Here is a 16,407-nt window from a genome sequence, read left to right on the forward strand (position 1 = left end):
AACCTTCAAATGGGAGAAATGCTCTAAAGCATTTTCCATTGACCGTATTCACACAGTGGCCATTTTGCTCTCGTATGTCATGATCAGGTTGGGTTCCTTTTCACCCTGCCCCCCCCCACAACCAGAATGACATAAGAGCTAAATGGTCTGTGAATAATGGTCAATCACGGAGACCTCAGCGGATACCGATGAAGATGCACTATCATTCTGCAAATAGCTTTTTGAAAATGTAAGGTCATATACTGTAAAAGGCAATGAATATGTTCCCTTGAAATACCACTTGGTCTTGGGGAGGATTGATCTCAAGTAAAGACACAGAATGAAAGAACACTTAAGAAAGGTTTCACTAAACGGCTGCGACATCTGGGTAATGGTCAGGTAATGGAAGGTTCTTAGTATTCTCAGCTAAAGAGGGCGCTTCAGAAAGACTGTTAACTCCGGCCTCCATCTGGGGCTGCTCTGCCGCTGAACAAGTGCTATTGCTGCCATAGGAACCCTGCGTGTTGTTGTTCTGTTCCGAGAGGTACTTCTGGAAGTCTATCTGGGTCTGGTTCTGAGGCCCGGGCGGCGGCTCCACAAAGGCTACTTTGGACAGAACCTTCTTTTCCTGTTCAGGCGCGCAGCAGGCCACAGGCGAGACGGAGACCAGCGTGCCGTTGGCGAGAGCAAAGTGGCGGTTAGCTGCGTCGGCGCGCCCGGGGTAGTCCTCGTACTGTTCGGCGGATACGCCGAACGGCCCTTGGGGCGCGGTGCCGCTGGCGCTGCTGACCGGGTCTTGGAACGCTAAGGCCTCTCCGTAGGGTTCACTGGCCTGGCTGGCAGAGCCGCCGCCGGTGGAGAGGGTGCTGGAGTTCCCCGGCTGATAGTAACTGGCTGAAGACGCGTTAATTAAGTACGTGTTTCCGTTGTCGGAGTAACACAACACCGAGGACAGGGGCACCCCGTCCTCCGATTTCTCCTCCTCCGCGTCCTCCTCCTCGTCCTCCTCTTCCTCGGAGTCGCTGTTGGCTAAGCTCTGGGTGCTGGAGTCGGACAGGCCGCTGCAAACGCTGCTGCTGTCCTCCTCGTCCTCCTCGTCTTCCTCGTTCTCCTCCTCGTCCTCATCCTCGTCGTCCAGCGTCTCGTCCATGTCGTCCGCCATCGGCAGGTGCATGATGGCGGTCTGCGGCACGGCATCGGACAGGGGGTACTCCAAGCCGTGCTGGGATTGGACGAGGCCGTTGCCCAGGCCATTGGTCTCGCCGTGGTAACCGTTGGCGGGGGAGGCTTGCTGCTGCTCGCGACTCTTCTCCAGCTCCAGCTTCATGATGGTGTGCAGGAAGTGGGTCCGGACGCGGATGGGGTTGAACTCCACCCTCCCCGCTGCGTTGCTACAGCCTTCCTTTGTACAGCCACACGGGAAGGACATGCGGTCAACCTAGAGGAAACATAACGGTTCACAAGATGAAACATTGGAGTTGAGTTGAATTCATTAAGGTGAACTTTTCATTCAGGTTGAGTCGTACATCCGTGTTTCACATTTGATATTGTATTTGTATTGTTTGTGTAAATTGTACATCTTGTGTTGTATTTGTATTAGTATTGTATTTACAGTACTTTTGTGCAGAACCTTGGTGAACCTCGGTTGTTTTTTAATGTGCTATATAAATACATCTGACCTTGACCTTTCCTATGATGCTGTATTTCATAAGGGAAGTTAATTTGCTTCTAGGGGCGCATCTCAAAGTTAATTTGATATTAACTTGCGCCTTTTACCAATGTTTACTGAGAAGCATCTGGACACATTTCTGTGTTTATTTTTGCTGACATGCATGTTTGGCTGCTGCTCAACATGTATGTTACAGCAAGGACACTTCCCCTGGTGTTACACTGAGAACACTTCCCCTGGTGTTACAGCAAGGACACTTCCCCTGGTGTTACAGCAAGGACACTTCCCCTGGTGTTACAGGATAATGATCCCCCCCTCACGGATCCTCTCCCATCCCGGAGACAGACGTCTCACACCTTCAGCCCCATCCAGCCCCCAACCCATGTTCCCCCCCCCCCCCCTCCTCATAACCCTTCTCTCTTGACTATAAAAAGCCACGTCTGACTGGACTCTCCTGGGGCCGGTGTCTATACCTCTGATAATAAACCTGTGTTTAACCAAGTCTATATTTGACTATCTACATTCATTCATCACACTATCAGTGCCGGCCCTGTTTACCTTTTTACCCCCTTGAATGCCATCATCCACTTCAATGTTAGCGTTAAAAACGCATAATCTATGTTTTAAATTATGGCTATGTGTCTAATCTGCCCGTCGCTTATCAATGACTTGTTTGCAGTCTAAACGGATTGTTTTTTAATCGGTTCATATCCTTTTTATAGCCTTTCGAAAAGCTATCGTTCTCTCGAACATTTTCGGAAAATTTTAAGATTCCGGCATTTATTGGAATATTCTCGAATACACTAGACACGTTGTCATTTGTCGGCCTATTTATGAATCGTTTTCAAATAAACGCTAGATTATCGATAGTATATGTGTACTTATGCACGCTATAGAAGCGGGCTGAAAAATCTATTCTCTCATTTCCTCAACATCACACACACACGGCACATGCTGATATCTCAGTGAATACAGCTCTGATTATCCTAAAACTGGTAACAGACTCCTTACCTTAGATCAGATGTTCTCAAAAGATTATTCCAATTCCTGATCGCCATTCCAAATATCGATCGCGTTTATTGATTGATTATTGGCTGCTGTAAATATATATTCCACGCTGCTTTCCTTCTTGCGATCACTTCGATGTTCATCAGACGGCTTGCCAGCACAGTCCACAGATCCAGCAGTATAATCGAATGGCCTGCAGTTACACAGGGATAGACAATAGGGGGCGGTATTTTCCCATCTGAGCTCCTAGAGGGTCTGCTGTACCAACGGGAGACTCGGTTGATGAAATATGAATTCAGATTGCTAATAAAAAAATCAAACGACAAATCACGTCGGCACTCAACGGGGGGCATGATAAGACGACAATACACGTCGTCGGCACTCAAAGTGTTAATATGGGGAATTTCCTCAACAGTGTTCAAGATTCAAGAGGTTTATTTGTCACATACATACCAGGGCATACAGTGAAATGTGGGTGGCCATGCCCGCTTTGATTGTGCAATAATACTAATAATAAAATAGACATAATAAACGGGTAATAAAATAGACATCAAAATAGGCATGATAAAATAGACATGCTAAAGTCCTGAGTGCAATACAATGTTAGCTACGGATTTAAGGCACTGGGTCCTATGTACACTACTATACAATATACAGTTTTTACTCTATATCCTTATGCTATACTTGCTACAGTATATCTAAACTATACTATTCAAGAACCACATTGGTTCACGAGGGGAGAGAAGGTTAGGCTGTGATCACAGCCTTTAGGCATCCGAGCGCAGGAACCTGCATCGTAGTTGTTCTCTTGTTACCTGTAGGGCTGTCCCCGATTAGTCGAATAGTCGACTATCGGTCGAAAGGAGCCGTAGTCGACTGCCAACCTCTTAGTCGAATGCAAAAGAAATATATTGAAATATTTTTTTTTATCATTCTTTCCAAAAGCAAAGAGGCCTAGAAGCCTGGCTAACGCTAATGGTGCGCATGCCAGAGGCTAACTGCCTAAGAAAACGGGCACAGAGGCACTGAAAGAGGATTTCACCCATCTAATAAACACACTAGACTACACAAATATCAAGATGTATCCATCAGTGGACCAATTGAATGCTTTTGCAGAGGACAAGAAGCCTTCAGTCAACTCCTTCAGACATTAAGCACCCCCCACAGCCCAAATGGAATGATAAAAAATGCATTGGGTGGGTTGTCGACTATCGGCACATTTCGACCAATCGAAGTCGACTATACAAATCCTAGTCGAGGTCAGCCCTAGTTACCTGGCACTTGATCCCCGCCACGCTGCAGGCGCAGGTCTCTGGGTCACAGAAGACCCTGCAGTCGCAGCCGCAGTCCTCCCGGGACACCCTGATGGAGCGCAGCTCGTGCTTCTCCTCCACGTCGATCTTCTTCACGCCGGAGGAGCGCAGCAGTGCCCGGCGCTTCTTGGTGGTGAGCGGCTGCAGGAAGAAGTACTCATCCACCTCTGTGTTGTCCAGGTCGATGTCGTCGTCCGAGATGTCCTCCGCCGTGAGCGTGTTGGCCTCCTCCGACTCCACCGTGCCGTTCTTAGTCAGCTGGGAACAAGATAGATAGAGAGGGAGGGGGGGGGGGGGGGATAACATAAATAAAGACATACATTTATGCAGAAAAGGCACAAATTAGTGCATAAAAGTACACCAGAATGCAGGAAAGGGTTTGACGCTCAAATGTTCCTGTTCCTGGGGGAGGACCCCCAGAACCCCAGCTTAAAGTGCCCCCATATTCAGCTATGTATTTACAGAGTGTGACAGAGACAAGGGTATAGTTTTAGCCTCAGGTCAAAGATAAACCTAAACTAAGTACTAAGTACTAAGTACTAAACTAAGATAAACCTAAACTAAACCTAGTACCTATTTGACCTCCTCCACCCCCTCCTGGAGGCTGTGATCCTCAGACATGGATCTGCTCTCCACCCACCCCTGGAACTCTCTCTCCTGACTGAGATCCTCTCTGCCACATCCTTGGACTCCTTCAAGACAGCCTTGTAAAACGTCCTTGGGTCTAATCCAAGTTATTATTATTATTATTATTATTATTATTATTATTATTATTATTATTATTATTATTATTATTATTATTATTATTATTATTATTATTATTATTATTATTATTATTATTATTATTATTATTATTATTATTATTATTATTATTATTATTATTATTATTATTATTATTATTATTATTATTATTATTATTATTATTATTATTATTATTATTATTATTATTATTATTATTATTATAACAAAATGGATTTATGGAGACACATTTATGGAAAGTTCAAGTCCGGACCACAAAGCTTCTGGAAGGGTTAGCGCAATACCAAAAAAAGTTAGTCTCAGCCTCTGTGTTATGATAGGAAAATGTTATTGTAGTGCTGTCAGACCCAGATACAGGTTGTCTTTTCCCTTTTTATTTTCTTCTCTGAGTGCTTCATTTACATGTTAAAATCACAACGATTGTCTTCATGCCCCCACACCCCTTACAAACATGTCACCTTTTTCACCTCTTATCAGTTTGCCGGTCTGGTTATATACTGTAGTTACTGAAACTGAGTGAATATGGCACAGCCCCACCTAGAATATTTTCACCAGCCACCACTGTTCGGGGCGTCTCTTTAGGCATCTTAAGTACTGAACATGACGGTATCGATGTGAATCCGCATGTAGGTGCCCTTGCACGAAATTAAATAATGTTACAGTATTAATATAGCCATCAATATCTTATGCCAGATGATTAGGACCTATTACAATATCATTTTCTTTACAAATAACTATTTATCATTTTCTTTACAAATAACTATTTATCAATTAACAAGTCCTCGTCTGCAACTTCCGAGTCCAAATGCAGTCAATGCTCAAGTCCAAGTACACTTCCCCCTGGTGTTACAGCGAGGACACTTCCCCCTGGTGTTACAGCGAGGACACTTCCCCTGGTGTTACAGTGAGGACACTTCCCCTGGTGTTACAGTGAGGACACTTCCCCTGGTGTTACAGCGAGGACACTTCCCCTGGTGTTACAGTGAGGACACTTCCCCTGGTGTTACAGTGAGGACACTTCCCCCTGGTGTTACAGCGAGGACACTTCCCCTGGTGTTACAGTGAGGACACTTCCCCTGGTGTTACAGCGAGGACACTTCCCCTGGTGTTACAGCGAGGACACTTCCCCTGTGTTACAGTGAGGACACTTCCCCTGGTGTTACAGCGAGGACACTTCCCCTGGTGTTACAGTGAGGACACTTCCCCTGTGTTACAGCGAGGACACTTCCCCTGGTGTTACAGTGAGGACACTTCCCCTGGTGTTACAGTGAGGACACTTCCCCTGGTGTTACAGCGAGGACACTTCCCCTGGTGTTACAGCGAGGACACTTCCCCTGGTGTTACAGTGAGGACACTTCCCCCTCGTGTTACAGCGAGGACACTTCCCCTGGTGGTACAGTGAGGACACTTCCCCCTGGTGTTACAGTGAGGACACTTCCCCCTGGTGTTACAGCGAGGACACTTCCCCCTGGTGTTACAGCGAGGACACTTCCCCTGGTGTTACAGCGAGGACACTTCCCCTGGTGTTGCAGTGAGGACACTTCCCCTGGTGTTACAGTGAGGACACTTCCCCCTGGTGTTACAGCGAGGACACTTCCCCTGGTGTTACAGCGAGGACACTTCCCCTGGTGTTACAGCGAGGACACTTCCCCCTCGTGTTACAGTGAGGACACTCCCCCTGGTGTTACAGCGAGGACACTTCCCCTGGTGTTACAGCGAGGACACTTCCCCTGGTGTTACAGCGAGGACACTTCCCCTGGTGTTACAGCGAGGACACTTCCCCTGGTGTTACAGCGAGGACACTTCCCCCTCGTGTTACAGTGAGGACACTCCCCCTGGTGTTACAGCGAGGACACTTCCCCTTGTGTTACAGTGAGGACACTTCCCCTGGTGTTACAGCGAGGACACTTCCCCTGGTGTTACAGCGAGGACACTTCCCCTGGTGTTACAGCGAGGACACTTCCCCCTCGTGTTACAGTGAGGACACTTCCCCTGGTGTTACAGCAAGGACACTTCCCCTGGTGTTACAGCAAGGACACTTCCCCTGGTGTTACAGTGAGGACACTTCCCGTGGTGTTACAGCGAGGACACTTCCCCTAGTGTTACAGTGAGGACACTTCCCGTGGTGTTACAGCGAGGACACTTCCCCTAGTGTTACAGCGAGGACACTCCCCCTGGTGTTACAGCAAGGACACTTCCCCTGGTGTTACAGTGAGGACACTTCCCGTGGTGTTAAAGCGAGGACACTTCCCCTAGTGTTACAGTGAGGACACTCCCCCTGGTGTTACAATGAGGACACTTCCCCTGGTGTTACAGTGAGGACACTCCCCCTGGTGTTACAGCGAGGACACTTCTCCTGTGTTACAGCGAGGACACTTCCCCTGGTGTTACAGCGAGGACACTTCCCCTGGTGTTACAGTGAGGACACTTCCCCTGGTGTTACAGTGATGACACTTCCCCTGGTGTTACAGTGAGGACACTTCCCCTGTGTTACAGCGAGGACACTTCCCCTGGTGTTACAGCGAGGACACTTCCCCCTCGTGTTACAGTGAGGACACTTCCCCCTCGTGTTACAGTGAGGACACTTCCCCCTGGTGTTACAGCGAGGACACTTCCCCTGGTGTTACAGTGAGGACACTTCCCCTGGTGTTACAGCGAGGACACTTCCCCTGTGTTACAGCGAGGACACTTCCCCTGGTGTTACAGTGAGGACACTTCCCCTGGTGTTACAGCGAGGACACTTCCCCTGGTGTTACAGTGAGGACACTTCCCCTGGTGTTACAGCGAGGACACTTCCCCTGGTGTTACAGTGAGGACACTTCCCCTGGTGTTACAGCGAGGACACTTCCCCTGGTGTTACAGTGAGGACACTTCCCCTGTGTTACAGCGAGGACACTTCCCCTGGTGTTACAGCGAGGACACTTCCCCTGGTGTTACAGTGAGGACACTTCCCCTGTGTTACAGTGAGGACACTTCCCCTGGTGTTACAGTGAGGACACTTCCCCTGTGTTACAGCGAGGACACTTCCCCTGGTGTTACAGTGAGGACACTTCCCCTGGTGTTACAGTGAGGACACTTCCCCTGTGTTACAGTGAGGACACTTCCTCTGGTGTTACAGCGAGGACACTTCCCCCTCGTGTTACAGTGAGGACACTTCCCCTGGTGTTACAGTGAGGACACTTCCCCTGGTGTTACAGTGAGGACACTTCCCCCTGGTGTTACAGCGAGGACACTTCCTCTGGTGTTACAGTGAGGACACTTCCCCTGGTGTTACAGTGAGGACACTTCCCCCTCGTGTTACAGCGAGGACACTTCCCCTGGTGTTACAGTGAGGACACTTCCCCCCGGTGTTACAGCGAGGACACTTCCCCTGGTGTTACAGTGAGGACACTTCCCCTGGTGTTACAGCGAGGACACTTCCCCTGGTGTTACAGTGAGGACACTTCCCCTGGTGTTACAGTGAGGACACTTCCCCTGTGTTACAGTGATGACACTTCCCCTTTCCCCTGGTGTTACAGCGAGGACACTTCCCCTGGTGTTACAGCGAGGACACTCCCCCTGGTGTTACAGCGAGGACACTTCCCCTAGTGTTACAGTGAGGACACTCCCCCTGGTGTTACAATGAGGACACTTCCCCTGGTGTTACAGTGAGGACACTTCCCCTGGTGTTACAGTGAGGACACTTCCCCTGGTGTTGCAGTGAGGACACTTCCCCTGTGTTACAGTGAGGACACTTCCCCTGTGTTACAGTGAGGACACTCCCCCTGGTGTTACAATGAGGACACTTCCCCTGGTGTTACAGTGAGGACACTTCCCGTGGTGTTACAGCGAGGACACTTCCCCTGGTGTTACAGCGAGGACACTTCCCCTGGTGTTACAGCGAGGACACTTCCCCTGTGTTACAGTGAGGACACTTCCCCTGGTGTTACAATGAGGACACTTCCCCTGGTGTTACAGTGAGGACACTTCCCCTGGTGTTACAGCGAGGACACTTCCCCTGGTGTTACAGCGAGGACACTTCCCCTGGTGTTACAGTGAGGACACTTCCCCTGTGTTACAGTGAGGACACTCCCCCTGGTGTTACAATGAGGACACTTCCCCTGGTGTTACAGTGAGGACACTTCCCCTGGTGTTACAGCGAGGACACTTCCCCTGGTGTTACAGCGAGGACACTTCCCCTGGTGTTACAGTGAGGACACTTCCCCTGTGTTACAGTGAGGACACTCCCCCTGGTGTTACAATGAGGACACTTCCCCTGGTGTTACAGTGAGGACACTTCCCGTGGTGTTACAGCGAGGACACTTCCCCTGGTGTTACAGCGAGGACACTTCCCCTGGTGTTACAGCGAGGACACTTCCCCTGGTGTTACAGCGAGGACACTTCCCCTGTGTTACAGTGAGGACACTTCCCCCTCGTGTTACAGCGAGGACACTTCCCCCTCGTGTTACAGTGAGGACACTTCCCCTGGTGTTACAGTGAGGACACTTCCCCTGTGTTACAGTGAGGACACTTCCCGTGGTGTTACAGTGAGGACACTTCCCGTGGTGTTACAGTGAGGACACTTCCCCTGGTGTTACAGCGAGGACACTTCCCCTGTGTTACAGTGAGGACACTTCCCCTGGTGTTACAGCGAGGACACTTCCCCTGGTGTTACAGTGATGACACTTCCCCCTCGTGTTACAGCGAGGACACTTCCCCTGGTGTTACAGTGATGACACTTCCCCTGGTGTTACAGTGAGGACACTTCCCCTGTGTTACAGCGAGGACACTTCCCCTGGTGTTACAGCGAGGACACTTCCCCTGGTGTTACAGCGAGGACACTTCCCCTGGTGTTACAGTGAGGACACTTCCCCTGTGTTACAGCGAGGACACTTCCCCTGGTGTTACAGCGAGGACACTTCCCCTGGTGTTACAGTGAGGACACTTCCCCTGTGTTACAGCGAGGACACTTCCCCTGGTGTTACAGCGAGGACACTTCCCCTGGTGTTACAGCGAGGACACTTCCCCTGTGTTACAGCGAGGACACTTCCCCCTGGTGTTACAGTGATGACACTTCCCCTGGTGTTACAGTGAGGACACTTCCCCTGGTGTTACAGCGAGGACACTTCCCCTGGTGTTACAGCGAGGACACTTCCCCTGGTGTTACAGTGAGGACACTTCCCCTGGTGTTACAGTGAGGACACTTCCCCCTGTGTTACAGTGAGGACACTTCCCCTGGTGTTACAGCGAGGACACTTCCCCTGTGTTACAGTGAGGACACTTCCCCTGGTGTTACAGTGAGGACACTTCCCCTGTGTTACAGTGATGACACTTCCCCTGGTGTTACAGCGAGGACACTTCCCCTGGTGTTACAGCGAGGACACTTCCCCTGGTGTTACAGTGAGGACACTTCCCCTGGTGTTACAGCGAGGACACTTCCCCTGGTGTTACAGCGAGGACACTTCCCCTGGTGTTACAGCGAGGACACTTCCCCTGGTGTTACAGTGAGGACACTTCCCCTGTGTTACAGTGATGACACTTCCCCTGGTGTTACAGTGAGGACACTTCCCCTGGTGTTACAGCGAGGACACTTCCTCTGGTGTTACAGCGAGGACACTTCCCCTGGTGTTACAGCGAGGACACTTCCCCTGGTGTTACAGCGAGGACACTTCCCCTGGTGTTACAGCGAGGACACTTCCCCTGGTGTTACAGCGAGGACACTTCCCCTGGTGTTACAGTGAGGACACTTCCCCTGGTGTTACAGCGAGGACACTCCCCCTGGTGTTACAGTGATGACACTTCCCCTGGTGTTACAGTGAGGACACTTCCCCTGGTGTTACATCGAGGACACTTCCCCTGGTGTTACAGCGAGGACACTTCCCCTGGTGTTACAGTGAGGACACTTCCCCTGGTGTTACAGCAGAGGACACTTCCCCTGGTGTTACAGTGAGGACACTTCCCCTTTGTTACAGTGAGGACACAATAAACACTTACCGTAACACCCACTCTACTCACTTTAAACACTTTATATTTATTAACAAAGAGATTTGCACTACAACTCATACCTCATTGCACCTTACCCTAAGTTGTACCTGATCCCATTGCTGCATTGTACCTCACTGTTTTTATTTTTATTTTTTACTCTGTATTGTATGTATATTGATTGACTGAACACTTTTTGTTTACGTACTCTTGACTCTGTCTATTTTATACTTTTTATCTATTTTATCTAGCACACTCTCAGGAGCTCATACAGAAAAAAGCATTTCATGGAAAAATATTCTGTATTTTCCTATGACAGCTATTAAAGAAACTTGAAACTTGACACTTCCCCTGGTGTTACAGCGAGGACACTGCCCCTGTGTGTGGGACTGGAGTACCACGACGCTCACCTTCAGCTTGATGGAGTTGAGCTTCTCCTCCTTCAGGTGCTCTCGCAGCATGTCCCTGTGGATCCTCTCCTGCTCCGCCGCAAACTCCCCCAGGGAGTACTGCCGGACCCAGCCGTGTCTGTTGGACATGCCCAGGGTGCTGCCCCCCTGGCTGGGCACGCTGGTGAAGCCCTGCCGCCTGCCGAAGTAGTACACCGTCACGCCGTCGAAGTGCACCCGCCGCGTCCGCAGCCGCTTCTCCCGCTTCAGGATGGAGTCGGCTGCGAAGGAATGGGAGGGAGGGATGGGGGTTGGGATGATGATGTTAGAAACTGCAGTGGCGACTGCATCGGAGGACAACAACAAAGGCGGGATGCAGACGGTCTTTTAGCAATTTGACATGGTGTGAAATAATAAAACGTATACATTTCAGCTGAATGAAGGAATGTCTGACCACTAAGTGTGTCTGACTCTTAACCAAACCAAAACCTGCACGGACTACAACGTGTGACGTACATCGTGCCAGTTAGGGTACCTTGTGTATACAGTTTACTTTTACTCTTACTCATGGTATATATATTCAGATTCAGATTATTATTTTTTATTGTAATGTATAATATAACCGATGGGGCATTACAGACCCTCATCTGCACCTTTGCTTACTACACTGTCGGTAACATTTTCAAAAGGCCTGATGGCTCCAACATTGTCCTAATAATCATAACAGTAATGTCCAGTTTATATGAAAAGACCAGCCTCTCTACCCCCCGTCAGGACTGCAGACCACGGCTCCCAGCATCTCTACCCCCCATCAGCCTGCAGACTACAGCTCCTAGCCTCTCTACCCCCCGTCAGCCTGCAGACTACGGCTACAGCTCCCAGCCTCTCTACCCCCCGTCAGGACTGCAGACTACGGCTACAGCTCCCAGCCTCTCTACCCCCCGTCAGGACTGCAGACTACAGCTACAGCTCCCAGCCTCTCTACCCCCCGTCAGCCTGCAGACTACAGCTCCCAGCCTATCTACCCCCCGTCAGGACTGCAGACTACGGCTACAGCTCCCAGCCTCTCTACCCCCCATCAGGACTGCAGACTACGGCTACAGCTCCCAGCCTCTCTACCCCCCGTCAGCCTGCAGACTACAGCTCCCAGCCTATCTACCCCCCGTCAGGACTGCAGACTACGGCTACAGCTCCCAGCCTCTCTACCCCCCATCAGGACTGCAGACTACGGCTACAGCTCCCAGCCTCTCTACCCCCCGTCAGCCTGCAGACTACGGCTACAGCTCCCAGCCTCTCTACCCCCCGTCAGGACTGCAGACTACGGCTACAGCTCCCAGCCTCTCTACCCCCCGTCAGGACTGCAGACTACGGCTACAGCTCCCAGCCTCTCTACCCCCCGTCAGGACTGCAGACTACGGCTACAGCTCCCAGCCTCTCTACCCCCCGTCAGGACTGCAGTCTACAGCTACAGCTCCCAGCCTCTCTACCCCCCATCAGCCTGCAGACTACAGCTCCCAGCCTCTCTACCCCCCATCAGCCTGCAGACTACGGCTACAGCTCCCAGCCTCTCTACCCCCCATCAGGACTGCAGACTACGGCTACAGCTCCCAGCCTCTCTACCCCCCATCAGGACTGCAGACTACGGCTACAGCTCCCAGCCTCTCTACCCCCCGTCAGGACTGCAGACTACGGCTACAGCTCCCAGCCTCTCTACCCCCCGTCAGGACTGCAGACTACGGCTACAGCTCCCAGCCTCTCTACCCCCCGTCAGGACTGCAGTCTACAGCTACAGCTCCCAGCCTCTCTACCCCCCATCAGCCTGCAGACTACAGCTCCCAGCCTCTCTACCCCCCGTCAGGACTGCAGTCTACAGCTACAGCTCCCAGCCTCTCTACCCCCCATCAGCCTGCAGGCTACGGCTACAGCTCCCAGCCTCTCTACCCCCCATCAGGACTGCAGACTACGGCTACAGCTCCCAGCCTCTCTACCCCCCGTCAGGACTGCAGTTTACAGCTACAGCTCCCAGCCTCTCTACCCCCCGTCAGAACTGCAGACTACAGCTACAGCTCCCAGACATCTCTAAGTCAGCCCGGCTTCGCAGGGGAAAGCCGTCACGCCGCGTCACGGTGCCTCCGCCCCGGGCACCAGGCTGCCGCTTGGCATGCCAGACTCAGAGCCCGGGGCGGGGGACAGTTCTCTGCGAGGGAGGTCGCCACGGAGGAGGGCAACGGTGGAGCATGAATAATAATCCTGCCTGCCTGCCTGCCTTTTATATAAACTTTATAGGCTTATGAGACACAACATCTCACATGTATGTTCCTAGTTAGCCAGCTATTAATAACATGATCCTATGTGACCGGACCACAGCATGTCCCCATGTTAACCCTGCTCAATCTGCACATGTCATCTAGCTCTTTAAATATCATCCCCTGTGCAATAACCCTGCTCAATCTGCACATGTCATCTAGCACTTTAAATATCGTTCCCTGTGAGATAACCCTCAATCTGCACGTGTCATCTAGCACTTTAAATATCGTTCCCTGTGCGATAACCCTCAATCTGCACGTGTCATCTAGCTCTTTAAATATTGTTCCCTCTGATAACCCTCAATCTGCACATGTCATCTAGCTCTTTAAATATCGTTCCCTGTGCGATAACCCTCAATCTGCACATGTCATCTAGCTCTTTAAATATCGTTCCCTGTGCGATAACCCTCAATCTGCACGTGTCATCTAGCTCTTTAAATATCGTTCCCTGTGAGATAACCCTCAATCTGCACATGTCATCTAGTACTTTAAATATCGTTCCCTGTGAGATAACCCTCAATCTGCAGGTGTCATCTAGCTCTTTAAATATTGTTCCCTCTGATAACCCTCAATCTGCACGTGTCATCTAGCACTTTAAATATTGTTCCCTCTGATAACCCTCAATCTGCATAATGTCATCTAGCTCTTTAAATATCGTTCCCTGTTCCCCTCCCAGTTAGACACTGCCTCTGCATATTGTTGTGTTCTGTATATTGTCTGTCCAGGACCAGGAGGACTGTTTTGTACTTGTGTTGTTTTTATCTTGTGCCTCTGACTTGTCAGGTTTCCCATCTGGGATAACAAAGTGACATAACCCTCCCTCCACCTTGTGACATTAATGAGACAGTTGCATTAATAGCAATTAATAATTATGACCTGACTTCCATAATGCATCAGCTAGTATTTTTGTAAACGGAGAGTTCAGTTCTACCCCAAAGCCTGGAAAGAGTCTGTTTGCTCAGTCTATTTTGTCAGTCTCTCTCTCTCTCTCTCTCTCTCTCTCTCTCTCTCTCTCTCTCTCTCTCTCTCTCTCTCTCTCTCTCTCTCTCTCTCTCTCTCTCTCTCTGGGTTATTATTATTATTACAGGTGCTGCTGATATGAACAGGCTACTTGTTTATTATTATTATATTCTAGTTTTTACGTTTGTCTGATTGATTTCTCTTCCTATGCAGAGTGAGTAATTTCCTGAAAAAGGAGCACATATCCTGGTCTTTCTGCATGACGGCATACAATTCTACAGATGTATGAGTTAAATAAACAAGTAGGTAACCCGACAGCCGTACACTCTGTTGTTCAACGTCGTTGCAGCAGCTCTGAGAGTGAGACTCTCCGGAGAGCAGCTCTGTGAGTGAATTAGGGCTGACCTTAAATTTTTTTTGGAATTCGAAGCTTTGGGGCCGAGTTTCGATTTTAATTCGAAGCTTCGAGATAAAAATTATAATAATACAAAAAAATTATGTTGTGGGACTTGTACAGCACTTTGTTCAAACTTGGTAAAGTTTAAACCTTTTTAAATCTTAGACAAACGAAACACTTTGCTTTCATGAAATATTGTAAGCCGTCATTTGAGGCTTTATAAAAGCAGCACAATGAACACAAATCTGTCAGTGCCGAGTCTGACCTCATCTTAAATAACAAACCGCATTGCTTGTTGTAGTTAACAAAGAGAGGCAGAGTTGATTCTGCAAAAAAATAAATATATATATATATATATATATATTTTTTTTTTATATATTCGAATTATTTTTTCATATTCGAATCCCATGCCCATCGAATAAAGCTTCGAAGTATTTAAGACAGCCCTAGTGTGAGTCTCTCTGGAGAGCAGCAGCTCTGAGTGTGAGTCTCTCTAGAGAGCAGCTCTGTGAGTGAGTTTCTCTGGAGAGCATCTCTGAGAGTGAGTCTCTCTGGAGAGCAGCAGGCAGCAGCTCTGAGTGTGAGTCTCTCTAGAGAGCAGCTCTGTGAGTGAGTTTCTCTGGAGAGCATCTCTGAGAGTGAGTCTCTCTGGAGAGCAGCAGGCAGCAGCTCTGTGTGTGAGTCTCTCTGGAGAGCAGCAGCTCTGAGTGTGAGTCTCTCTAGAGAGCAGCTCTGAGAGTGAGTCTCTCTGGAGAGCAGCAGCTCTGAGTGTGAGTCTCTCTAGAGAGCAGCTCTGTGAGTGAGTCTCTCTAGAGAGCAGCTCTGTGAGTGAGTTTCTCTGGAGAGCAGCTCTGAGAGTGAGTCTCTCTGGAGAGCAGCAGGCAGCAGCTCTGTGTGTGAGTCTCTCTGGAGAGCAGCAGCTCTGTGAGTGAGTCTCTGGAGAGCAGCTCTGAGTGTGAGTCTCTCTGGAGAGCAGCAGCTCTGTGTGTGGGTCTCTCTGGAGAGCAGCAGCTCTGTGAGTGAGTTTCTCTGGAGAGCAGCTCTGAGAGTGAGTCTCTCTGGAGAGCAGCAGGCAGCAGCTCTGTGTGTGAGTCTCTCTGGAGAGCAGCAGCTCTGTGAGTGAGTCTCTGGAGAGCAGCTCTGAGTGTGAGTCTCTCTGGAGAGCAGCAGCTCTGTGTGTGGGTCTCTCTGGAGAGCAGCAGCTCTGTGTGTGAGTCTCTCTGGAGAGCAGCTCTGAGTGAGTCTCTCTGGAGAGCAGCTCTGAGTGTGAGTCTCTCTGGTGAGCAGCTCTGTGAGTGAGTCTCCCTGGAGAGCAGCAGCTCTGTGTGAGTGAGTCTCTCTGGTGAGCAGCTCTGTGTGTGAGTCTCTCTGGTGAGCAGCTCTGTGTGTGAGTCTCTCTGAAGAGCAGCAGCTCTGTGTGAGTGAGTCCTCTCAATGACCTCCAGCTACAGGAGCAGCTGCAGCTGACAGACCCCCCCCCCCCCCCCCCCAGGGACCACGCACTCAAAGCCCCCTCTCCACGGCAGGGGGCCCCTCTGCCACCCTGCTGGCCATCACCCACAGCCTTTATCTGGACTGATCTGTATTATTGGCAGATCGCTTTTGAACTACGAACTAATAATAACACTTCACTTCGCGTCGTTCGTTAGTCCCCCCCCCCCCCCCC

At 50.0% G+C, this 16,407-nt stretch overlaps 1 protein-coding gene across 1 annotated transcript in view; it reads right to left on the minus strand.

The window, feature by feature from the left end:
* Nucleotides 1–346: 346 nt before the first annotated feature.
* Nucleotides 347–16,407, minus strand: part of csrnp3 (cysteine-serine-rich nuclear protein 3) — a gene marked incomplete at both ends in the record, with an annotated part of 46,908 nt that continues 30,847 nt past the window's right edge. The window contains 3 exons of the mRNA XM_084311429.1: nt 347–1,417; nt 3,931–4,227; nt 11,100–11,359. Coding sequence (XP_084167555.1) covers nt 347–1,417; nt 3,931–4,227; nt 11,100–11,359 — 1,628 coding nt within the window. The remainder of the gene's footprint in view (nt 1,418–3,930; nt 4,228–11,099; nt 11,360–16,407) is intronic.

Source organism: Notolepis coatsorum (genome assembly GCF_963971535.1).
Source record: "Notolepis coatsorum genome assembly, chromosome: 3".
In the NCBI taxonomy this organism is placed as follows: Eukaryota; Metazoa; Chordata; class Actinopteri; order Aulopiformes; family Paralepididae; genus Notolepis; species Notolepis coatsorum.